Source organism: Sminthopsis crassicaudata, chromosome 3, assembly GCF_048593235.1.
Source record: "Sminthopsis crassicaudata isolate SCR6 chromosome 3, ASM4859323v1, whole genome shotgun sequence".
In the NCBI taxonomy this organism is placed as follows: domain Eukaryota; kingdom Metazoa; phylum Chordata; class Mammalia; order Dasyuromorphia; family Dasyuridae; genus Sminthopsis; species Sminthopsis crassicaudata.
Window position 1 is genome coordinate 453320287 of NC_133619.1, and position 26121 is coordinate 453346407.

General features: G+C 33.3%; 1 protein-coding gene across 5 annotated transcripts in view; it reads left to right on the forward strand.

The window, feature by feature from the left end:
• Window positions 1-26121, forward strand: part of KCNH7 (potassium voltage-gated channel subfamily H member 7) — a 622433-nt gene that overhangs the window by 514390 nt on the left and 81922 nt on the right. For 4 of the 5 annotated variants that reach the window (XM_074303262.1, XM_074303266.1, XM_074303263.1 and 1 more), the window contains one exon: window positions 9350-9549. In XM_074303262.1, coding sequence (XP_074159363.1) covers window positions 9350-9549 — 200 coding nt within the window. Of the gene's footprint in view, window positions 1-9349; window positions 11412-26121 lie in introns of those variants that run through there. The other variant, XM_074303267.1, reaches the window with a different exon arrangement.

The following is a 26121-nucleotide window of genomic DNA, read 5'->3' on the forward strand; positions in this document are numbered from 1 at the left end:
TTTCTAAAGTTATTAAACTAGTGACAGACATGAGATTCAAATTTAATTCCTCTGTTTCCAAATCTAAGACTCACTACTACGATTAAAAAAAAAAATCACCTCCTTCCAACTTCTATGGGAAACAGTTTTAAGAAAAGAAATAAGAACTGAAACCAAATGAGTAGAAAAAATTTACAAAAGTGATGGTGAGGAATTTAAACCCTTCTGGAAAAGGCCAGGTATTGAATTTTAGCAGAAGTCTGGTTCAACTTAGGAATAAGTTATAGAAGAATAACCTGAACTAAAAGTGGAAAAATAACCAAAATAAAGTCATTCTGAAAGGGAAAAAAAAGACATAGTAGTAAAGATCTGAAAAGAAGAACTCAATAAGGAAGAGTATATCATTGGCAAAGCAAGGTAAGGTAACTTAGTATAGCAGTTATTGTGCTACAGTTGATCTCCCAGAAGCTAAAGATTCAAACTAACAATTCATTTCATAAAAAAAAAAAAAAATCATATACTCTCAAGTAAAAACAGTTCCTCAGGCAGTGAAGGGAGTAGTCAAAATAATAGCTCCCAGCAAGAAAATATATCCTCAGATGTAAGCAGTTCATGAAAATGAAAATAAGTAAAAAACCTTCAGCAAAGAAATTAATTGCAATTGCATATAAGAAACTGTATTTATAGTCTTCTTACCTAAAAGATGCATAGTTGAGTCCTAGATCGATTCATCTGAGAAGCAACAATTCAAACCTCTCCAAGACTACACCATGATTTCTTTGCTCACAATTTTCCTAGCTAGAACTGGGGGATCAGGGGAGAAAGTGATTAATTCATGCTTCCCCACTTCCACTATTATTTGACCCACCAAAGTAAAAAAAAAAGGTGAATAAAACAATAGGTGAAGTAGAGATTAAAACAAATTGTTACATACAAAGCTAATGAGAGAAAGAGAAGAGTTATAAATATAGTTGTCTAGGTATTGTTGAGGGGAGGAAAGGTGATTAGTTTTGGTTATCAAGTTGTTAAGTGGTGACAAAAGTCTATAGAGGTATTAAAAAGGTATTTAGGAAAAGATATAAATACTCATAAATAATTTAAAAAAAAACAAAGTTCAGAATTTACATCAATATGGAAAGCATGTAGAATTGTGCATTTTTCACATTTGGTGTGTAATATATGTTTCTGCCACTGTCTCAAGTAACTGCTATGTTCAAAGTATAGATTCATCTCCATCCTAGAAAAGAGTGAAGGATTCTCAAGTACTCTTTTTAAGCTTTCAGTAATTAGAAACAATAAAATATCCCTAAAAGAAAATCTGAAAGTTTCATTAAGTGACTGAGGACAAATATGACTTTTTTCAGGAGCTGCAAAAGAGCTTAGAAAAGTGTCACCTAGGGGACAAAAAAGAAGAAAAGAAAAACTATATATTTGGAACTTATTTTTAAAACATTTAATTTGAGTCTGTTTTTGAAGGGAAGGGAGCTGGCTACTCTGAAGAAGCAGCTACTTGACCTTCAAAGACTGGCAAAGCAGAAATATAGAAGCTTATAAAATAAGAGATCAACAAATAAGGGTCAGAGGAAGAAGAGGTAGTTGGCAAATTCCTTCTTCAGATATATTATAATTATTTGAAGACTCAGGAATAATACTAGAGAGGAGAGATTATCTTCCTTGGTCATATATCCAAGATGTAACAAAAATCCTCCAATGATTTGTCAAAACAGTCCTCGTGATTCAGTGGACACAAACAATACTGCCAGAAGGAACCCAGAAAGCATTACCATAGATTACAAAATCTTGGCTAAAAAACTGAAGACCATAATGGCTCAGATAATGTTTTTCTCACTCTTGCCTATTAAAGGGAAGGGAAGGGAAAGAGAAAACTGAAGAAAAGCTAGCAATCTGAGAATAGGTATCTGAGAATAGGATTTGAATCTCCAAACCCTGGCTTTAAACTGTACAGTAAAGACAGATTCCCTAACAGGATAGAGTTCACTTAACAAAGACTGGCAAGTATATGTTTACTTGATGTCTTCATATTTTAGTTAGAAAGTTCTTAAATTATAAAGTTTGAAGTAAAGAGACAAGACTTTACTGACCAAAGGAAAAATAGTGGTTGAAACACACAGAATTTCACAAAAGGCTAAGGAACCAATGATAAAATAATATCTATATACAGGTTCCCAAAGTTCAGGTAACAAGAATATGAAATACAGATCCTAACATGAGGAGGTAAATTTGACTATATAGGTATCACTGAGGCTTTAAGAAATTCAACAGATTACTGGAATATGACTCTGATTAGATATGCTTTATTCAAAAGAAATAGAATAAGTAAAAAGTGACAATTGTGGGAGTGGGGTAAGCAACAGTACTGAAATATGAGGAAATCCAGGAACCAGAGTGACGAATTATGGTCAGAAGCATTTGGTAAAACTTAATGGGAAAAAATTAAATTATTTTGTTATTGGTGTGTATTATAAGTATCATAGACAGGAAGGGGAAATAGATGAAGAGCACAGGAAATAGATCCAAAGTCTAGTACAAAGTGATGATATAATATAAGGGAGAGAGGAGTCTTCATTTCTCCTGGTCTCCAAAAGCATAGTAACTAATAACTCCTTAACTTGCCTCATTGATATGTTCATATTTTACAAATAGAGGGAAATTTTGTTTTGGATCTCATTCCTATTAATAGAACAAAGATGTTTCTGGGGAAGAAATGGAAAGAACTTTGGTGAGAACTGAAGAGAGAAGGAAATACTCTCTCCTAGAGTTTATAATTAAAGGAGATTAAAGCTGGACTTGGACTTGATCTTCACATTTGAGATAATCTTTCAAAGATTCTAGATGAAGGTGGATTAAAATTCTACAAAGAAAGTGATTCCAGAAGGGATCCATAAGGAATTCAACAATCAACTTTAGTTTCCGGGTTGGTTTTTTGTTGGTTTTTTTAAAGATATTTATAGAAAGTGCAAAGAAGTGCAAATAATGGAGAGGAATACCAAAAAAAAAAAAAAAAAGGCATGGTGATATATAAAGACTGTTGAATGTTAAACTAAGACTAGTTTTAAAAAGCTAAGGACAAAAGAAAAAATGGACAATTTAATATACATTGGGCTAAGGAGGAGAATCAATAAAGGGAAAAGACCACTCAGAACAGATGAAACAAATTTAACTGACACATTCTAAAATGAATCATGAAAAAGATAATGATTACAAATGGTAATTACAAAGAATAAGTATGCTTTCATCAAGAACAGGTAATGCTAAGTTTATACCTTTTTTTGAAGGTTTGTAAATTGGTATATCAGAGAAATGCTGTAGATTTTAATTACTTAAATTCTACCAAAACATTTTACAAAATTGTTCATGCTATTTCCATGGGGAAGTAATTGTCAATAGCAATTAAAATATGAACTCAAAACTAGTTGTGTGGCAGAACACAAAAAGTAGTTACTAATGATGATATATCAGTTTAGTTGTAAATCTTTAAAAGAATGCTTTGAAAATCTATACTTAGTCATGTAGACAAAGGGCATAGATAGAATGCTTATTAAATCTGCAGATAACAAAAATCTTAAAAGAATAGCTAAAACATAATAACAGAGTCAGAATCCCATCTCTATCTTCAAATATTAACAGACTAGAGTATTGGGCTAAATCGTATAAGATTACAATAAATAGATGTAAATGTAAATGTAAAAAACCACAAGTGCAAAATGTGAGAAGTAAACAGTTTTACTGTTTACTTTAACTGAAAAACATCTGGGGATTTAAAAGCCTAAAAGTCAATGGGATTAATCATTGTAATGTGCCTCATTTAATAAAATTAATATAATCTTGAGTCAATTTTTTTAGAATGTAACTTCCAGGAATAAGAAAGTGATTACAACACAAAAACTAAGAAAAAAAACCCCACCCCCCCAAAAAATCTTCAATTATTTGAAGAGATACCATAGAGAAGAGGATATAGACTTGCTCCTTTTGTCCACCAAGGACAAAACTTAAAGAAGAGACAAATTCTTGGTCAAGGAAAAAAAAAACAACACAGCAATTTCCTAATCTCAAAAGGTCATTAATTCCTCCTCCTTTTTAAAGACTTTAAACAAGGTTTAACTCTTTCACTATTTGTCAGTTACAGAGCAGTGGAGATTCCTTTTTCAGGAGGGTTAAACTGGATTAGATAGTCGTTGAGATCCCTTCCAATTCTAATAGTCTGTGATTCCATAATTATTTGTCATTTGCTTTTCTTAATATGTGGATATCTATAATTAGAGTAAGAACATAACAGTGTATTCCAAGTGCCTTGAAACTTTAGTATCTTAAAATTACAGTCAGACTTTCAGGACATGTTCATTTTAAAATAAATATTCCTTAGGGCTTCTGTTTTAGGGGGTTGGGTTTTTGGGGGAGATAAGTCCATAATTAAAGAGTATTACTTTAAAAATTTTAACTGAATTTTATTTTTTTCATTTAAGAAGTTTTTTTCTCTCCCCTGAACTGGAAAAAAAACTTTATAACAAATTTGCATAGTCAAGCCAAAAAAATAAAATGTTCATATTGGTCATTTTCACCAAAAAAATTGTCTCATTCTATATATTTACTCCATAAATTTTCTATAAGTAGTGGATAGCATTCTTAATTATTAGACTTACAAAATTATTGCTGATCACTGATTCCATTCATCAGAATTCTTTAAAAATTTTATTTCACAAGCTTTCCTTCTGAAAATTAGTTAAGGCTTTGAAGATAATTTTTCCCTCAATAGTATTTTATTTTTCCTAATGCACATAAAGATAGTTTCCAACATTCATTTTTGTAAGATTTAGTGTTCCAAATTTTTCCCACTCCTTCCCTTACCTCCTCCCTCTCCAAAACAGCAAGCAAGCTGATATAGTTTAAATATGCAAATCCTTTTAAATATATGTCTATATTTGTCATGTTGTATAAGAAAAATCAGACCAAAAGAAAAAACAAACAAGAAAGGTGAATATACTATGCTTTGATCCACATTCAGTCATCATAGTTCTCTCTCTGGATGCAGTGCAGATGGCATTTTCTATTCCAAATCTTTTTTTTTTTTTTTTTTCCCTGAGGCTGGGGTTAAATGACTTGCCCAGGGTCACACAGCTAGGAAGTGTTAAGTGTCTGAGACCAGATTTGAACTCATGTCCTCCTGAATTCAAGGCTGGTGCTCTATCCACTGCACCACCTAGCTGCCCCTTCTATTCCAAATCTATTGGAATTCTCTTGAATCACCGCATTGCTGAGAAGAGCCAAATAAATCACAATTGATCATCACATAGTCTTGCTATTATTGTGCACAATGGTCTCTTACTTCTGCTAACTTTGAGATAAATTTTAAAAAGCCATAAATTCATGGGACTTTCACCTACTTACAACACATGAATCACCACAATAATCCTACAATCCCATACCAGGGCTGGTAGCAATATAATCTTGAAGGCATTGAGAGATTTTTGCTACATCTTCCTACATTTTTTCCATCTTCTTCCCCTATGTTTATTTTTCCATTAAAGTTACCATATTTTAAAGTATATAATGATTTAATTAGGAATTCTTCCTAGACTGTCTGCATCATTTCATCCACTGTGACAAAGTTCAGCAAATAAACTGAAATTATCTTCTTTATTCCCACTCTGGACACTGTAGGTGAGATGAGCACTTTTACTATGAAGTTTTCTTTCTTGGTTTTGGATAACAAAATCAACTCCATCAACTCCTATGTATATCTTTCATTAAAAACAATAATAATAATAACCTGTTAACTATCATTCCCATTTAGCTTCTATTTGCTTATATCTCCTGATTTTAGCAATACTATAACTGTTGATTTAATTCAGCTCCTGCAGTAATATGTCAAATTGTTTTTCATCGGCTAAGGAGCTCACAATTAGAGGATCAAATTAAGTTAATGTTTAGCGATGGTCTGAATTTGTGGTTCATGGCACTGTCTCCTTTTACTCTGCTATATGATGATCTGAAAAAGTAGAAAAAATCTGCAAGGGCTATCATTTTGTATTTTATTTTCCTTTATGTATTGCCATGATCTAAGAATTCAACAGCTAGTAGATAGTCTATGGATAATAATTGTTATCAGATTAAGCTAATCCTTAAAAAATAGGGATCATGTTTAATTCCTCTCAAGCATGATAGAACTTGTGCTCCACTGGCATGGCCTTCAAAAACTAGGGTCACCAGCACACTATGATATGTCATTAGAGTAAGATGTTTTCTGGATGTACCTCCATGTAGATTGTTCAGAAAGTCATATGCCATCGACAGGAAAGCAACTCTGTGGTTTTAAACACATAAATAAATAGAGGTTGTCTGTAAGACTCTGGAAGGAATTACTCTTCAAAGTCTTTAAATATGTATTTTCATTGACAACATGGATACAATATACCAATTTGCTTATTCTTAATATATAATAATGAAGGTAATACAGTTAGAATAAAAAGCACATCAAACATTCTCCCCTTTTGGTGGGGAAAAAAATCTCAACAAGGTCAAGTGGATTGTCTCAAATCAGGATTTGAACTCAGTTCTGTTCTTTTCATGGTGCCACACTCTTTGCATTGCTATAAGTTGGCTAAAACATATCAATTAAATGTTGTATGTATTCCAGTTTCTAGACTTTAAAATATTAAACAGTTGCTTTTATTTTTTTCTATATAAAGAGAAAAGTTAATATTATTTAGGTAAGAAGTTTTATTATATTTTAAGTCATAAAAAATTGATTCTACTTACAGAGATTCTCTTGTAGCTATTTTAGAATTAATATACCTATTCCCCTTAATTTATGTTTTTGCTATGGTATTGATGGGTGAAACATTTTTGTGACCCAAACTTTTAACAGTTTGCCTTTACATGATGGCAAAAGAAAGTCACAAATATAATGTTTGTTTGAAAAGTAATAAAAACTTTTTTTCTAATTTTTCTTTGATGTGTAATTGTGTCATTTTAATTGGAAACACAATTGAATCAGCCTAACTTAATCTTCATTAAGTAAATTCTTGGCTAAGGTCTTTTGGAATATTACATAATCTTGATTAAGTCCATTCTTATGCCTCTATTCTAAAGTATTCTATCAGATGAGCCACATACGAAAGCATATTTTCTTTAGGTTCAAGAAACATACACTTCATACAAATATACTTTGTTCATAAGAGGCTTTTAGGACATAAAGCAAGTTGTTTTCTTGGGCTGCTTTATCCTTATAGCCCAATGCTTTGTTTATTTGCACATGATCAGCTTAATCTCCTCCCCTTATGGAGAAAGATATGTCCCAGCCATCAGTGTTATCATATTTTTCTGACTGATAATAATATCAAAATGGGCTTTGTCCACCATGCCATATGAATGTCCTTTCAATATTCAACCCTTCAAGTAAAACCAAACAAAAGTCTTCTTTTAGATGTTACAGGTAGTTGCTATTTATGACCAAGAGACTGCTGCTGTTCAAATGTCATACCTAACTTTGAAGTGAGGGAGGTGGAAGTTCAAAAAGAAAAAATATTATGATCTAGTAGCAGTAGTAGCAGTAGTAATAATAATAGTAGTTAATCATATATATATATATGTATGTATACATATACACAATATTTTATATACATTATTTGACCTAGATAAATATTAATTTTGTTTAAAATCTGACCTCAAAATGCTTTTTTAAATCCACAATTTTAAAAATATGACTTTAAGTGAAAATTTGATTAATTGGATAAATGCTTGAAATATTCTACACTATTTTATTATTCCTGTGCTGATTTCCTACCACCACCAGCATATGTTTACATACATATATACTTACATACCTACCAATGCCTCTACATACATATTATTTGCCCCTTTATATTCAAGAAACTGACCTGAAAAAGGTCAACTCTTCTCTCATATATCTGACTTCCTCTTAAAGACTAATAGTCAGGGCAGCTAGTTGGTGTAGTGAATAGAGCCCCAATCCTGAAATCAGGAGAACCTGAGTTCAACTCTGACCTCAGAAACTTAATACTTCCTATCTGTGTGACCCTGGGCAAGTCATTCAATCCCAATTGCCTTTTAATTTAAAAAAAAAAAAAAAAAAAAAAAAAGACTAATGATCAGGAATTTGGCTGACTATCCAAGATAATTTGAAGTACCAAACTCTGTTTTAGCATTGCCTACAAAAATAATTAAATTAGCAAAATACATGACAGGGTTTATTTTTACATGAGAAATGTGGTTAAGTTACTAGTAACAGCAGCTCAAAAAAGAACAGTACAATTTAAAGATATAAGAGTAAGAAACATCTTTATGCTTTTTTTTTCCAATGAAAGAAAAACCATCATCATTATTCTTCACAGGAATAAAACAAGGCTAATGTCCTAAAGATAATTTTGTTTCTCATGCATGTGCTATGAACCATATTTCAATAGAACCAAAAGCCATTTTCATACTCATTTAATAGTTGATTTATATTTAAAAGAGGCTATTAGCTTTCTCAAAATTACTGAACAAAAATTATATTTATATATATATATATATATATACACATATATATATTACTGATCAATTATATAGCAAAGTCATAAGTAGTTCAAAATATTTCTGTGAGATTTTTTAGATTACAAGAATTTTTGGGAAAGGGTAGATAGAGAAAAGGATAGGAGGGTAAGGGAAAAATTTGGGGCTTTATTTTGTTTAATGAGGGTATGTTGGAATTGAGAGTAAGGTAATGTTACAGCAGAATTAAAAGTATTTTGGGGTTCAGGATATATACTTCATAGAAACATACTTTGTTCACAGGACGCTCCTAAGGTATAAATCAAGTTCTTTTCTTGTGCTGCCTTGTCCTTATAGCCCAATGCTTTGTTCATTCACACATGTTCATCTTCCCTTAAGGAGAAAGCTATGGTTTTAAAGTCCCAAGGCACTATTTTTAACCAGTGATATTTTTCTGATGGCGTATCTCAAATATCCAATTAAGACAGTTATAACCATAGTAATGTATTTGGATTCTTGTCCACTAAAACTCTATTTTGCTGTTGTTGTTATAGTATTTGTTGCTGGCAGGTTTTACATTGTAAATAATATGGGTGGGTTTTCAACAGACATAATTCAAGAAAAACTCTTGCATTTAAAAGTTTGATGAGGACTGACTACATTTCTTCTACAGATTACTGCTCAAATCTTAACATTTAAAGGAAAATTGATTGGTATTTTGATTGTTTTCTTCAGAATCTGTAGTAAATATCCACATTCTTCTGAAAAGGCCAAAGACAGCCTAAATCATTCAGCATGCTAGTAATATCTGAAGGTTCATAAGTGCACTGATTCTAACTTTGTTTTTTATCTAATTCAGCACTAATGTATGCAAGTATTTTTGGGAATGTATCTGCAATTATCCAAAGACTGTACTCAGGAACCGCCAGGTACCATATGCAGATGCTGCGAGTAAAAGAATTCATTCGCTTTCACCAAATTCCTAACCCTCTGAGGCAACGTCTTGAAGAATATTTCCAACATGCTTGGACTTACACCAATGGCATTGACATGAATATGGTATGTAATTATGTTTTCAAAAGTGAATCATCCATCATTGCAGTCTACAGCTAAAATTTTTTTAGTCTCACCAGCTTGAAACCCCCCTGCTTTTTGTTTTTTCCTCTCTCAAATGTTTATTTTTCTTCCCTGGAGATAGTCTCTCATTCTCAATTCATGGCATTGCATGGTGCTATATCTAGTTATATTGTGTGGCAAAGGCATTATAACATGATGCAAACTGATATAACTTTATGTACTAGGGACTCCCTCTTCAGACTTTCAATGCTCTAGATAGGATCCAACAATCCAAGAAAGAGCTGGGGCAATGTAAATTAAGATTTGGCAAGTGGACATTATCAGGTTTGGGTGAATCTAGAATAAATGAATCTTCGTTACGATAAGAACTAAGGTTACCAAAATTTAAGAGGTAGGATACTTGGGAAACGCATGCCAAACATTAGGTTCCATAGGCATTTCATATGCATTCTGTGATGGAAAATTCAATATTTCTTTTAAGTACAGTTTCCTTTTTTTATTGGTCAGTGCTGGTAAGCAATTAACTTATGTGCCCTTATTATTGTACCTACCTTGTTTAATGAATCTTTTCTTTCAAGGAGAAGTACGGATTCTTTCATTCCTTTTAACCAAATCACACAAAATAATAACTTGCCATAGCTCATTTCTTATTGTACCTCTACTCAAAGAGAAACATAATTAAACATATGCTATCCCAATAAGCTCTTGTTTTTATTCAAAGATCATTGTAAGATACGATGATGATATTAATTTGACTTTGCCATTTGAACTGATTGAGCACCAAAAATAACTCATCTAATAAGCCATTGTTTATAACATTTTATCCAACTATAATGAAATAATCAAAATTAAATTATCCAATGTGGCCACTATTCCAAAGACAATCACCATTTATAAATATCCCTGCAAAAAGGAAATCACTTGAATTTACAAAGGCAGTCATACCTATTTAAATAAATAAGCTTTCTGGATGCCTAGTTGCTCAAAGATCTGGATCAAAATAAAAATCTTCAGGGAAAGAGCAAAGATTCATAATTATCAGTCAAGGTGGAGAAAACAGTTGGAAGTTTTGCCTAATTTGCAAGAATCTTCCATTTATGTGTGAATAAATTCCTCACAGCTTGATGCAATCTATATTAACCAGAAATAAGGCCACCATTGTTCATAAAACGCTTTAATTTTAGAGCTAATCGAGGCTGTCCTTATGGATACTAATTAATATATATCATCCAAAACATTCATTGAACTAGGAGTTATTTGCAATAATCCCAAAACTCTCTGTGAAGAATTCATTTGCTTTTTGATGAATGAATCTCACTGCTAAGGGAACACCTTAATATCACTTGAAAGAATGCTCCCTTCTTGACTGATGTTCTCTATTTCAATGAGAGTTTATTGTTTAACCAAGTTTTCATCATTCAGAAAGTACTGGGGGCTTTCTGCTATGTAGAATCAAGCAGTATGGTGATATGTTTTAACTAAAATCTACATCACAAAATTTCTTTCCATACTGCTAGTTTATATAATTAGTAAAGAATAGTAACTTAAAAAAAAAAACACTTATTTATGGTATCATTTCTTCTCCCTATATAATTCTAGTATTGTAACCTATTTTGTGAGAACAAGTCTACTTTTGTGACTATTTACCTTTCATTGTTTGAATCTATTACCTATAACTATGGTTAATATACCACTTGCCTAATTGATGATGTACTTATGAAAGATTTATCTCTTTCCTGTCTGCTTCACACCTTAATATATGGAATCACAACACCCACCGGTAAGAGCAGGAGGTATTTATATATATAATTTAATTCTCGTGTAAAATGTGGAGAATATCCATGTTATCTGTCAGGTTTAGAGCTTGTTTAATGCTTTGAAATTTCAGTTTTAACCTTTTTTTTTTTTTTTTTTTTTTTTTGCATGATGGAGTGGTAGGCAACACAAGATAGAAATTCTGGGAGATAAGCACGGGGACAAGATAGAAAAAAGACATATTTAAAGTGAAGAATTTTTTAAGCTCAAAAATATATATACAACTTATTATTCCCTAATACGTATCACATTTCTGTATTCTCCCCATGCTCCAACATACATACACACACACACACACACACACAAATACCCACAATCAACAAAAAATCATGTGTATACGGTTTGCATTAGATAGCTGTCATGAAGAAATGTCACTCTCTCTGGTCATCCTGTATTTTCCTTATGTAGGCACTTTTCTTTTCTATCATCTGCATGTCTATATAACCTGCTGGTGGGCTGTGTAGCTCTAAACCATGTGCTTAGGAGATTTGCATGTGGTTTTGAGAGCTTGACTTTGCACGAACTTCCTATTTGTACACAGTGTCTGCCTTTTCATCTTGTGACTGCCAAGTGAGTAAAAGTAATAATATGAGATTAATTAGCAGATATGAAACATTTGATATCATATACTTGGTTATTAAACATGAGAAGCAAAAATACTTGTTTAAAAACTTTATTTATTATTATATTTATTGAAAATAAATAAAAGGAGTAAATTTCTTCTGAAATAGTATGTAGTCTGTTAAAATAATCTCTCAATGACTTATGAGAATTACTTCATTTAAATTGAATAAGATAGTAACATAATTTAAAAGGGTTTAATACTTTTATATTTCATAAGTAGTATTCTTATTTCTAAAAGTATATTACATATTGCTTTATTTTAAGTAGAACTTTGATCATAATTCTTCATAAAACCTTTCAGAAAAGCTGATTTCACTCCTCATTCATATCCATAAGAAGCATGAGATTTCTAACTATAATGTGTTATGTCTTGTTAACTATACTATATGCATATTTAATTGGTCTGAAGTACTATTTCATGCCAAAACTTTTGGTTGTATAGCAATTATCAAAAAAAAAATTGGAGGGAATATTAAATACTATAAGAGTCTCCTTTTCCCTCCTGTGAAGATCCTTTACCCATTTAAGAGATCACTTCTATGATGTCTACAAACTAAAGGTATCCTGGAAAAAAATTTTAGTATCCAACTCCATAACCAGTGGACATTAGTTATTCAATAAGGTCCTTTTTGCAATCTAGGCATTAAAGAGGCAACACAGAGGATTGGAACATAGAGCTCATTTCCAAAATTGTATCAGGATTCTGGCACAGATCATGAGGGTTTTTGTGTGTGACTCAAGGTTACCCAGGATTTATGACCAATCAGCCATATCTCCAGATCCATTCTGGGATGTTCTTTCCCCACCAGTAATCTGAACAATTGAGAGTTTGTCAAATTAGAAGACATTTTTGAAACTGAGACTAGTTCAAAAAACTGTCCTGAGTCAAGTCAAAGAATGGCTTCACAGAGGATTGGTCTCAAAAACTCCAAGAACAACCTTTAGTGATTGATATTAATGCTACCCACACCTCCATGCTAGGATGAAGACCACTAGTTACTAGTTATATGAAACTCTTAGTTATTCAGAGTCATTCCCATATCATTTATAGCTACCCTCAACTGATTAGGAACCTAACCAGGCTACAGTATAATTCTAGCTATACATTTTAGAAAGAGGAAAAACAGATCCTTAATTATTTTGTTGGCTACATTGAGTAGATACTATCTCATAAAATAATAGTTTTCTTAAAATGGAAGAAACAGAAGTTTTTAATTAATTCAGTTGTTATAAAGCCACAGCCAACTTCCCAAAAAGCTATATCTAAATTTACTTCTTTTTGCCAGCAAAACTGTTTGAATTAAAGAAAAGAATTTACAAGCGGTAGGTATTCATTTTTCAAATTTTCTCATGATTTCTTGAGGCTTGTGAGATCTTCTAAAAAAGTCTGCTAGACCTCTAACTCTATTTTACTTAAATGACTGTTTCTGTTTTCTCCTGAATCAGGATGACATCCAGTGATACCTTTGACCCTATCTTTCATACTTGGTCTAACTTTATCCAATCAAAGATGTGTTTATTCCAGTTCTCTGCACACAACTCATTAAAAGGACTTCATGTGTGCTGGACCAGTATTCCCACATCTACACTGGTCCTGGGGCTGTATAAGTGGGCTGACAGAGAATGGAAAAATCTTTCAGTCATAGCTAGTTAATTAGAATATAGAAAAAGATCCTGTTTCCTAAAACTATGCTCTGATTTCTTATCATGGTTTGGAATTAGGATTCACAAAAGCTATGCTGAAGGAACTTAAGTCCGTATTAGTTCTACCATACCAAAAAAGCTTGGAATGTTAGCCTGACAACAGGTATATATGCCATCTGAGAACCCACCTACCTTAGTGCAGAGAGCCAATTAATAGAAAATATGTATGATGCAACAATTCATGAAGATCATCTGCTAAGGAATGGAGAGATTTATAGCTACTACTTTGGGGGGAGAGTTCCCACACCTGTGAAATCACAGTTCCTTTATATATTGGAGTAAAAAGAAGTAGGTTCATTTTACTCCAATATTTTCTTTTTTAAAGAAAATTTTTAAATAATTTTTTTAATTTTTCATTTTTTTAAAGAATTACTTTTTTAAAGTAATGGTTACATATTATATTATTCCATCCTGTGTAGTATATGGAGTGCTTTTTTGAAGCAGATAAATATATCTTGAAAGCATTTCACCTCAAATCAGTAATAGACTAAATGGAAAGAAAAACAAAGGGCAGAATTTGTATTCACCAGTCAAGATGAGTCAGCAATTCCTTTTTTTCCTCTAAGGAAGAGCTACTTCTTCAGCACATGCTGGATTTAAAAAAAAAATGTAAATCATAGTTTAACCATACACTGAGAAGAATCAATGATTTTGTTGGCTTCAAGTGAACTAGTTCTTTTTACCAAAGCAAATCACAACCAATCTATAACTTGGGTATTTTGTGGGGAGTGCACAAAGAAGCACACAGAATTTAAGTGATCTCACACAACTAATAAGTACCAGAGGCAGCATTTGAAACCACATCTACCTGATTACAAGCCTATTATCCTAATTATTCAACACTCCAGGAGATGTCTACAGTTTTCCAATACAAATTCAAAGGAATTGTCTAGCTTTATGGGAAGCACACAGCAAATTATTGCCATGAGTTCTACCTTTATCAAAGATCTTTCATTTACTCGTGTATTCCTTTACTAAAATGACTGAAGTAGGGCGTTTGTTGCTTGAAAAAAAAAAAAAGATGGTATTTTCCTGGCCTGAGTACTCTAAACTGACACTGAACCTTTCCAAAACACCTTAGTCATTTTAAAAATGAGAACAATTAATCTAATCGGGACTATTCTGACACTGAGTAAAAAAAAAATTAAAATATTGTACAACTAGAGCACTTTTAGCTCAAAGATGTACTCACTAAGTCACCTTCAACAAATCATTCTCACCATCATCATCATCATTGTCATTGTCAAAAATATTCAGTGCCCATCTGCAACTGGCTCTATGCTGCATGCTGTATAAAATTATGACAAATGCTCTTTACAAACTAAGAAAAATTTGGTGATAAACAAAGGAAACTTAAATTTTATTACCAGAAAAAAAGATTAAATGATAACTTGAAGATTTTAGTTTTCATATTATAGCCACAGGTCTCTATGCTTTGTTTCTCTGTTTGTAACTTGTGATTAAGAATTATGTCCCTGTAGAACTGTTAAAATAATTTTTTAAAGTTTTGATAAGCTCCTTAAAATGAAGAAAATACCCAGCAGAGTTCCACAAAACTATTCACAGAAATAACCACTTAAGTTTTAATTGTAAGGATCTGAGAAGTGATCTCAGATTTACTCCAATCTTCTCCTTTACAAATGAGGAAACTGAGGCTCAGATAGAATTGGTGGCTTATCCAAAATGATACAATAAGTGGGAGAGTTAGGATTTGAACCCAAGTCCTCTGACTCCAAATCCAGTTCCCTTTCCACTACACCAGAGTCTTTAAATTTCATAGTCATGGGACATGGGACCAATCATTAATCAACAAGTTAGGATTACATTCTAATCAAAGTAAATGTAAACAAATATGACTATAGATAGAAGCATAGGACATAGAGAAACTAGCTTAGTTTTTCTTTTTTTCCCCAATGAAATAAATAGAAGATAAATAGTTTTCTGTTATTTGAATTCATGAAGATAGGTCTTCCTGATAGCAGGCCCAACACTCTATCCACTGTGTCCAAAGTACTTTATACAGATCAAGAACTTACTATAGATTTTGGTATCTACTTTTTTTATCCAAGGTCATATAGTTTAGAAAATTATTAGACGTGAGATTTGAAGCAGGTCTTTCCTTCTCCAAGTTCATGGTGCTTCTCAATATTTTTTAGCATTCAAATCTGCATATATATTATAATGTAACTCTTTTATGGAGAAAATATATTTTAAGAAATCATGCTAAGTGAGAAGGGGTGGAAGGGTTGTGATGTCTGTCAGACTTAGGTTATGTTCATTTCCTTCCACTCATGTCCTAGCCAAATTAATCAGTGAATTGTTGCCTAAACAGTTTATTTCCCATTGTATAACTTTGCACAAGTGCCAATCTTTTCCCTTCTAGTTCTTGGAATCCCTAGGCTCCTTCAAAACATCTTAAGGAATATCTCCTACTTTAAACTTTTCTAATGACCTTCTCTCAAACACACAGACACATGTTTTCTTAGTTTACTCTCCTCATAAAATTTTCTTGATTTTATTTATCTATGTACATATTATATCCTATCCTCTACCTCCAACAATCTTGGTAGAATGTAAACCTCAATGACTTTAAAGACTCATTTTTCCTCTGTATGCCCAACACTTAGAGTTATGCTTTGCCCACAATAGGTGCTTAATAAATGCTTATTGAAATGAAGCTCTAGTTCAACAGAGTTCTAGTTGGCCATATCTCTCACTGTTGACTAGGCTTTCTTAGCCCTAAATAAGATACTGTTTCTCATAACCCTAGGCCAGATTTTATCAGTCAGCTATTATTATTTCCCAAACCATGTCAAATTAATTATATGAAATCAATCCATATAATATATAATATAATTTATTTTGTTCCCTCTGTCCATTATCTACATACTTCTCAATTCAGTCCAAACACAACAAACTCAAGATTCAGAAAACTGAGACAAGATAGAGATTAGAGAATTTTTAAGATTTTATTTGAGTTTCTGAGAGGAAATTTTCTCGGCGGGGGGGGGGGAGGAAGATCAGAATTCAGGGCTGATTTGGACTTTCGTCTCAAAGAATTCAGCTTCAAATGTAAGATTCCAATGATTTTATATGGCTCTAAGTGATCAGGGGAGACAAAGTCAAGGGATGGAGTCCAAACACTGATGAGCATGGGAATTTCCAGGAAGAGATTATCAATTTGGTTCTGACAGGTTGGGGGTAGAATCATAAATTCTGATAAATTGGGATTGAAGGGGGTAGTCACTAGAGACAAAGTCTGGAACAAGAGATATGTAAGCAAATCTCTTAGTAGCTTATCTGCCTATGGAATGCTAATGGTCAGGGCTCCCAGCCCTAATTATCTCAGTCCTAATGGTCAGGAAGGAGGTTTGCAACAAAGGGAATTGAGGCAGGACAATTTAGGGAAACTGAAGCAGAACAATAAAAGAAAACTGTGGTACAACATTTCACACTCTCTTCTGAATATTCAAATCATTGAATTACCTTTCCCAGATACTGGGGAGGTCTTAGCACATAATTTTGACCAACTCTATCTGGAGTAGATAAACCAAAATAAAACTAGAAAAATGCAAGGACTTATGGCAAGGATAAGTCTCTCCCTGATAATCCAAGAGTTAACAGCAGTACAAAGGTTCCCTATTGCAAGCATGCTGGGTCCTCTGCAGTTCTGGAGCACCATCTCAGCCAGGGAATCCAGTTTGAGATGGACAGTTCACTATGAGCTAGGTGGTGTGCAGTCATGTGTGCACTTAACTCAGCCTTAGCTTATAGAGGGAGTAGCAATGCTCAAGATAGTTGTGCTGGCCCATCTTAGGAGGGGCACCCTAAGTCTGTCAGAGACTCCAAGGGGGAAGTGTGAGGCCAGAAATTGCTCCATCTGTCCCTGCCCAGAACAGATAGGCTCTGCTACTATGATACTGGAAGGATGCGAATTTCTGAGCAGAGTTACCAGAGTATGTACACTTAGACCATCAAGGTAGGCAACCCTAAACTTTTAGAAGCCTGATACCAAACTGCAGTGTCCTCTGAGAATGCTGAAATACTAATGAAGGAACTGGGACTACAAGTTTGAAGAAACGGATTAGACCGACTGCCAAGTCTCCAAAACTGAGTCTTTCAGGGCAATTCCAACAGAATAAGGGGTTTCAAAGCTAAAGCATAACCAGAAATCACAGTCCAGGAGAGGTTTAAAATAATCAAGGAAGGAGTAAAAATAAAAAAGGACTGCTGGAAGTAAGGGTTAATTTCAGGTACTTTTGGGGAAAATCTACTAGCTTTCATTCCTTATCTTTTTTATCCTCCTTTTTTGGTTTTACTGAAGGAATCATCCAAGGAGGAGTAAATAAATTATCAAGTAACCATCCCACATATAAGTCCTGAGAGTGAATTAAAGTTCCTATACAAAACAGATTATTACAGGTTTTCTAAAGATTCCCTCAAACAATTACATGTTCTGAAGGGAACATCCTTAACCCAATTTTAACATTTCCCATCCCAAACGTTAAACACACAATAATAGATGACCCAGTCAGGATTTAACAATCATTCATCAACCATTTCCAGTTCCCCCATATCAAAATCCAAAGTACATTAGGAGCAGAGGCAATGGTCTCAATCAAAGCTACTTCCTGCTGAGAATGGGCAAAGAGCTGACTCTCAATCCAGGGAGGAGGATAGATTTGATATGCTGAAGGATTCAGTGGGCTGATCCAGGTCCTAGAAGTAGTTCAATATAGCTGTAATTTGACCAAAATCTAGAACAAAAAATAAATCTAACAAATAGAGGTTATAACAGTCTGAGATAGAAAGACTGGTTCACAAGGACTGCTACAAAATGTGGAGAGACCAGTATAGACTGGCCAGCAGTTTCCCATGTAAGAAGACATGCTTGTCTCATAAGACAGGCAAACAGCTGTAATCTTAATAAACAAAGCAGCAGTTAGTCTAGACCACTATGCTAATTGTCCTCCCATTATTTAGAAACCTTTAAAAATTTGAATATCCACAGATACAAATATCCAGTAACAGAGAGATGACCAGGCTAAATACTCTTTTGCCTAAGATTTTAGGATATAATGATTACATATAATCAGATTGGAAACAGCAAGGTATGACATAATTGAATTGCAATAATAGTTCTTATTGACTATTGTCTCTGATCAGTCACAGGAGGAAAAAATTCAGGGACATGAGTATAACATAATATAAGCAGTCAAAACTGATCCTTCAGCACATACAGGACACAGGATAAAGTAACTTTAATTCAGTTTTCCTCTAGGTAATTGTCCCAATAACTTTCAGAAGGTGGAGCTTTAAACTCTCAAATAATATTAGCTAAAAGCCCAAGAAGTTTTACCTCCAATAACAAATCCCAGTAACCAAAGCTTCAGATAAATCCTAAACAGGTATTTACCATGATCTTATATTGATAACAATAAGAAATTTGTCCTAATAAGTTCACATAATTATCTTACATATCTAAGTAGATGTTTCATAAGGTGAACCTTATACAAATCATTTTGCTCTAAAATGGCCAATTCATAGAAAAATCCCAAATTGCATATTGTCCATAATAGAAACATTTTCAAAAGGACAAAGGAAAAAAATTATTCCCAGAGTCCCTTTAAATAATAGTACAACTTTAAGATGATTCAATACAATCAATTAAAACTTATACAGAATATCCCAAATCCTTATAAAAGAATCTGAAAGGTTCTTAAAAATATGTCAATTATAATAATGAATGTTGGAGGGGATGTGGGAAAACTAGGGCATTGATACATTGTTGGCAGAATTGTGAACGAATGCAACCATTCTAGAGAGCAGTTTGGAACTATGCTCAAAAAGTTATCAAACTGCATACCCTTTGACCCAGCAGTGTTTCTACTGGGCTTATATTCTAAAAAGATCTTTAAAAAGGGAAAGGGACCCACAAGTGCAAAAATGTTTGTGGCAGCCTTTTTTGCAGTGGCCAGAAACTGGAAACTGAGTGGATGCTCATAGTTGGAGAATGTATGGAATATTATTATTAAGTAAGAAACAATCAGCAGAATGATTTCAGAAAGGTCTGGAGAGACTTACATGAATTGATGCTGAGTGAAATGAGCAGAACCAGATCATTATATATAGCAACAAGAAGATTATACAATGATCAATTCTGATGGATGTGGCTCTGTGGATGATTCAAACTAGTTCCAATTTTTTAATAATGAAGAGAATCAGCTATACCCAGAGAGAGTACTATGGGAAATGAGTGTGGACCACAACATAGCATTTCCATCCTTTCTGTTATAGTTTGCTTGCATTTTTGTTTTCCTTCTCAGGTTTTTTTCTTTCTTTCTAGATCCAATTTTTTTGTGCAGCAAGATAATTGTTTAAATATGTATACATATATTGGATTTAACATATACTTTAACATATTTAACATGTATTGGACTACCTGCCATCTAGGGGAGGGGATGAAGAGTAACAGGGGAAAAGTTGGACAGAAGGTTTTGCAAGGATCAGTGTTGAAAAATTACCCATGTATATGTTTTGTAAATAAAAAGCTATAATCAATATATATATATATACATATATATATATGTATATATATATATGTATATATATATGTGTGTGTGTGTGTGTGTGTATGTGTGCATGTGTGTGTGTGTATATAAATTAAACTTTTAGAAATAATCCTACCAAGTTATAGATCATATTTATGGCTATATTCATTAAACAAGGAAACCCATTAGGCACCTAAAGAAATAAACATTCAGTCAATTAACTTACTACAGTAAAAGTAGGCTGTCCTTTTAAATAATCAGATTGCTCTCTGCAGCTGAGAGCTAAGGAGCTACAGTTTGGTTTAAAAAAAAAAAAAAGCGGCTGAAAGGGAATTATCACCTGACAAGGCTCTTTCCATGGCTGCCCTTCCGCCCCCACTCTAAATGGCATTTCTCTTAACTCCAACCCCCACTCAACTTTTCCATCACAGCTTACAAAATTTAAAGCATAACTTATAATGTTTACAAATTACCCAATATATGTTTCAGAAGATAACATACTTTATCTAACTAGAGGCATGTGACCTCTTCAGGCAAGTTATCAGAACTTTGCTTTAATATTATTAAACTGAACCAAATCAAATACAGCTTTAAAAAAGTTTTTCTCTTCAATAGTAAAGGTTTCAATATTCAAACAAATTCCTAAAATCTTATACTCAGAATGAACAAATCTAGCATGCACAAGGCAACAGTAAAAAATTATCCCACAATTTTAGAATCACCATACCACTTTAAAATGCTCAAAAGGATATGTTTTTTTTCCTCCACTTAAGTTTCCTAAAATTCCTAATCAAATGTTTTCTCCTGCCTGAGTTTATTTTTCCCTAGCCCAAGCAAAGCTTGAATTTGAATCAGGTAAGGTTTTATTACTCTCTTCCTTTTCTAACTAGCAGGTTGCTTTTTCAGGGAAAAACTTTTCTCCCAGAATTTTAAAGGTAGCTAAACTTTTCCTGTTCCTTTTACTTACAAATTAGTGCAAAAAGGTTAAGAAATTAGAACTCACAAGCAATTTTTTATGCTACATTTGCAACATTGAAATGACCAATTGCCAAATTTCTTAATCATTGTTCTTAAAACTTAACAGAGCTCTTTAATCAACAAAATAAACAGACAAGCCACAAACATAGACTGCACAATTACAACATTTAACAAGACATTCAACACATACAAACTAGGCATGCTCCGGAAATTTTAGAAATGTCCTTGAGGGAAGTTTTCAGCTCAATATTCTTCCCTCAGAAATCCAAACTGAGCCTTTTTAAATAGGCTTCCAAACTCCAGTTTGCTACATTCTCTTCCTTTACAGAGAATGCCCAGATATAAAAAATACCCAGAACCCAGGATTGTGCCAACAGTGTGGCACCCAGAACCAGACCCAGAACACAGAATTGTGTTCTAGAACACCCAGAGTTGTGTTCTAGAACACCCAGAACCAGATGGTATCAGAACACCCAGCCTGATTTATTGTCCAAAGAATATTCAGACTAGATATGTCTTAAAAGACACTCAGAACCCATGGCACCATGCTACATCCAGCTGTTACCTCCCAGATTATTGGTTCGTCAACCTAATGTCTGGGGACCTGAAGCACTAGTGACAGAACAGATAGAAAGGCAGACAGACAGAGAAAAAACACTTACTCTGCAGGGATTTTAAAAGACTAACTTTTGGCCAGATGGAGGTGTCCACAATGAGTGTTGTGGCTGCTGAATATTGCTCTCTTCCAGGAAACTCTGGAGCAATCCAGAGGGCCAGCCTTTCCAAACATAGAGCCCAGACCTTAGCCACCCCAAAGCCCAAGGTGAAGACCCAAAAGTCTCTCATCTCTAATCCTGCTCTCATATCTCACTGGGAAGCCTCCAAAATGTAATGCCAGAGAAACTAAGGCAAGATAGAGATTAGAGAGATTTTAATATTTTATTTGAGTTTCTGAGAGGGAGAGATTTTCTGGGAGGCAGATTCGTTATTCCCCCCAGGGCTGAATTAGATTTGCATCTCAAAGAATTCATCATGTATGTAAGATTCCAATGATTTTTATGTGGCTCCAAGTGATCATGGGAGACAAAGGCAAGGTGTGGAGTCTGAACACTGGTAAGCGTGGGAATTTCCAGGAAGGGACCATTAATTTGGTTCTGACAGGTTGGAGGTAGGACCATAAATTCTGATAACTTAGGAGGATTTAGGAGCCAGGATGTCTGAACTAGAGATCTTCCCTTTCTTTATCTGAGATTAAACATTTACAGTGTATACCTTAGAACAACCAGCCCAAAATTTTATCAGTCCTAATAGTCAAAAAGGGGGTTTGCAACCAGGGGGATTGAGACAGAACAATTTAAGGAACTGAGGCAGAATAATTTAGGGAACCTGAGGCAGGAAAAGTTAAGGAAACTGAGGCAGAACAATAAAAGGAAAGTGTGGCACAACAGTAGGTACAATACATAAACAGATAATTAAATACAATATAACTCAATAAGTATGTATTTGATCCTGATGATGATTACTATGTTAGGATAAACCAAATTCTGGATCAAATAAAGCAATGGATTTAATTTTTTTTATTTTTTTAATAACAACTTTTTTATTTTCAAAATATATGCAAAGATATTTGTCAGCATTCACCCCCATAAAACTTTGTGTTCCAAATTTTTCTTCCTCCCTTCTCTTATCCTCGCCCCAGATAGCAAGGGATACAATATATGTTAAACATGTGCAATTCTTCCATACCTGCTTCTACATTTATCATGCTACACAAAAAAGGTCAGATCAAAAATGATCTATGTGACCCTCTCAAAGTCAACTCACAGCTCTTGGAAGTCATTTTGTAGGAGTCTTTAAGATGTTTGGATATAATGTCATTTTCTTCTGTTAGAATTTTTTGCAACGCCTTGAATCTGATTTCTTCATCTTGTCCAGTTTGTTCTTGGCTCCAGACACAGTCACTGCTATAAATTCTTGTAGAGACACTAGCAGTAGGCCATGATCAGCTCAAATGAACTCCTGAGAACTTATTAAATTTTCAGTATGACCTTTTGTACCTTTGTAAATGCTACAAATCAAATTTATTGTTTTGCTGATTGTCTAGACTTAAGAAAGTGATGGAAAATGTTAATAATACAGATTAAACTTACAAAAAATGACAAAAATGAGAAAACAATAAAAAGAAAGCAAACAAACAACAAAAAAGGTAAAACATACTATGTTATGATATTAGTCTCCATAGTCCTCTATCTGGATGCAGATGGCTCCCTGAATCCTAAGTCTATTTGAATTGGCTTGGATCACCTTAATGTTGAAAAGAGCCAAGTCCATCAGAGTTGATCGTATAATCTTGTTCTTGCTGTGAACTGGCACCAGTGGGCCTTCCTTCCCACTCCCTGATTTTTGTGTGTATACATGAAAAAAAAATCACAAAATATTTGAGGAGTATTTTATCTCTACTATAAAGTTATGAGATTTCAAAAAGCCATTTTGAGAAGCATTTTGAGCAGTGCAATAGAAAATAATCAATATTAGGATTTTTAAAAAGGAAAAAAAAACTCACTAACTTCCTATTATCAAGGAAGTCACAATTTGATGGAGGAAACAACATTGAAAATACTGGGGAAAAGAGAGAATCACTAGGTGAAGGAAATTCTGGCTTTAAAGGGAATTGAAAAAACCTTGCAAAAAGTGGACTTTTAGCTGAGATTTCAAGGAATTCAGTGAAGTGAAGAAACAGTGATCCCAGAAGGTAAGAATTCCAGACATGAGGATCAGTCATGATAGGAAATGATACAAGTGTCTTATACAAGGAACAATACAAAAGGCTGCTAAGAAGGTTTATATCATCAGAAAATACATGGAAACATTGATAAATGACTGACAATCAAAAATAGGGAAGGGACAACAAAAAATAAAATCAATACTGGCTGTGATAACTTTGTGTAGATAGTTAACAAGTGATACTATTTGCCACAAGGAAACCATAAGAATTCAGAAAATGACAAAATCAGGGGAAAAAATGACATAGCAAGGGAGAAATGACTGTTGATATAACACCAGCTTATAACATTAAGTCATTTATAAAATCTTATGAAGAAAGATGATAGATGATAATAAAGAATACTATCTCAAGACAGGAAGAAGCAATGGAATGAAAAATCAGTTTAAAGAGCATTGGCAAAACATTCAGCTAAATAAAGTCATTCCAAGGACCTGTAAGGACGTTAAAAAAAATAAAAGGAAAACAAGTAAGAACAAAAATAAAATCAATTTGCAAAAATTATAATAAAAAATTTGATTCTTCTTTGAGGGCAGTAAAACAATTCACCATGCTTAAAACAACTATTATATTTCTGAATATGCTTTATAAGGAGAGGTTAGAAATGGAACTAAAAGGGACAAAGATAGGTTTGTTTTTTTTAAAGGACTAGTGAGGAGATTCAAATTCAAATTAGAATTCAAATACTATTTTGAGGGCATCAAGAGATTGATATGAAAGGTATCTGAGTAGAGTAAGAATGCCAAAGGTATGTTATAAAATCTTGGACCTTACTAATTTAAAAAAGTAAGTAAAAAAGAACAGTATCTGCCAGTCTTTCTTGTGATGTTCCTATTTATAAAAAATCCTTCACCTATACTTGTATTGAAGTTATCCTGAGTGCCTATATTAGTTAATAAGGAAAAACCAGAATTTCATTTGTAATATTAAAAAATATGCCACATCTTTATCATTTCACAGCGTATTGAAAGATATGGTGTAATTGTAATTGTAAAGTGTGTTGAAAGATCCTGTAGTTGATTATTTTTTTAATTGATTTAGAGAAAAACACTTTTTTTCCCTATGGTGTTTCCAGCTCATATATTAAGATTGTTGAGGTTCAAAAGGAGACTCCAAGAGGTTGGGGTCACATACGGGTGTCATGAAATGTCTCAAAAGAATTTGCAGACTTGAACTCATCTCCAAATTAAGGGGCAAAGTTTATTGTAATTGTAATGCTAATTGAATTAGGCTAAATTCTAAAAGGATTTAGCAAAGAATCAGGAGAATAAGATAAATTTATAGGACAAAGAGAAATCAGAGCTAATTTTATGTCTTACAAGTAGATTTGAGGGGTGATCTATTCACTATTGTCTCAGGAAGTTGGTTATTACTAACCAACAGATTATCTATCTGACAGTCAGCAATATTTGCTGGATTATCCTAAGGCCAGAAGACTTTAGAATCGTTGATAGGCAGATTGTTGGAACAATAGCACTCTAAAGTTAGAGGACTTCAGAAGATCACTGATCCTAAGGCCAGAAGAGTTTAGAATCTTTGACAGACAGATTGTTATAACAATAGCATTCTAAGGTCAGGTTGTACCCCATCAAGATCATTCAAGATTCCCCAAATTTTAGAAAATAAATTTGACAACAGAGAAATGTGACCAAAGCACCATTGAATATGCCCTGAGTTTAGCTACATAATTATATTTTAAGAGTGTAACAGCTGCTCATCTATCTTGAAGACATAGGAAATAACTATTACATATTAAATGTCTGTTCACCAAGGTACAAGGCAGCATAATAAATTATTACATTATGTAAATAATTTTACTGCCCTAGGTTAAGAAAGGATGATAAAATTTAGTAAGAATCCTAACTTGGTATCATAGCAGAGTCAAGTTTATTGAGAACAGAATGTTATTATTAAACTCCAACAAACACAAATTCCATATGAAAATTTATTTTAAAATCAATCAAAGAATATGATAATGGCATATACTCTAAGTCACAGATTAAGAACTAGTCAGTGAATTTGCCATTTGAAAAACATGCTTATAAGGAGGGTCAATATTTCATGGAAAAAGTTAATTTATATTTTGATTAATCCTAATTC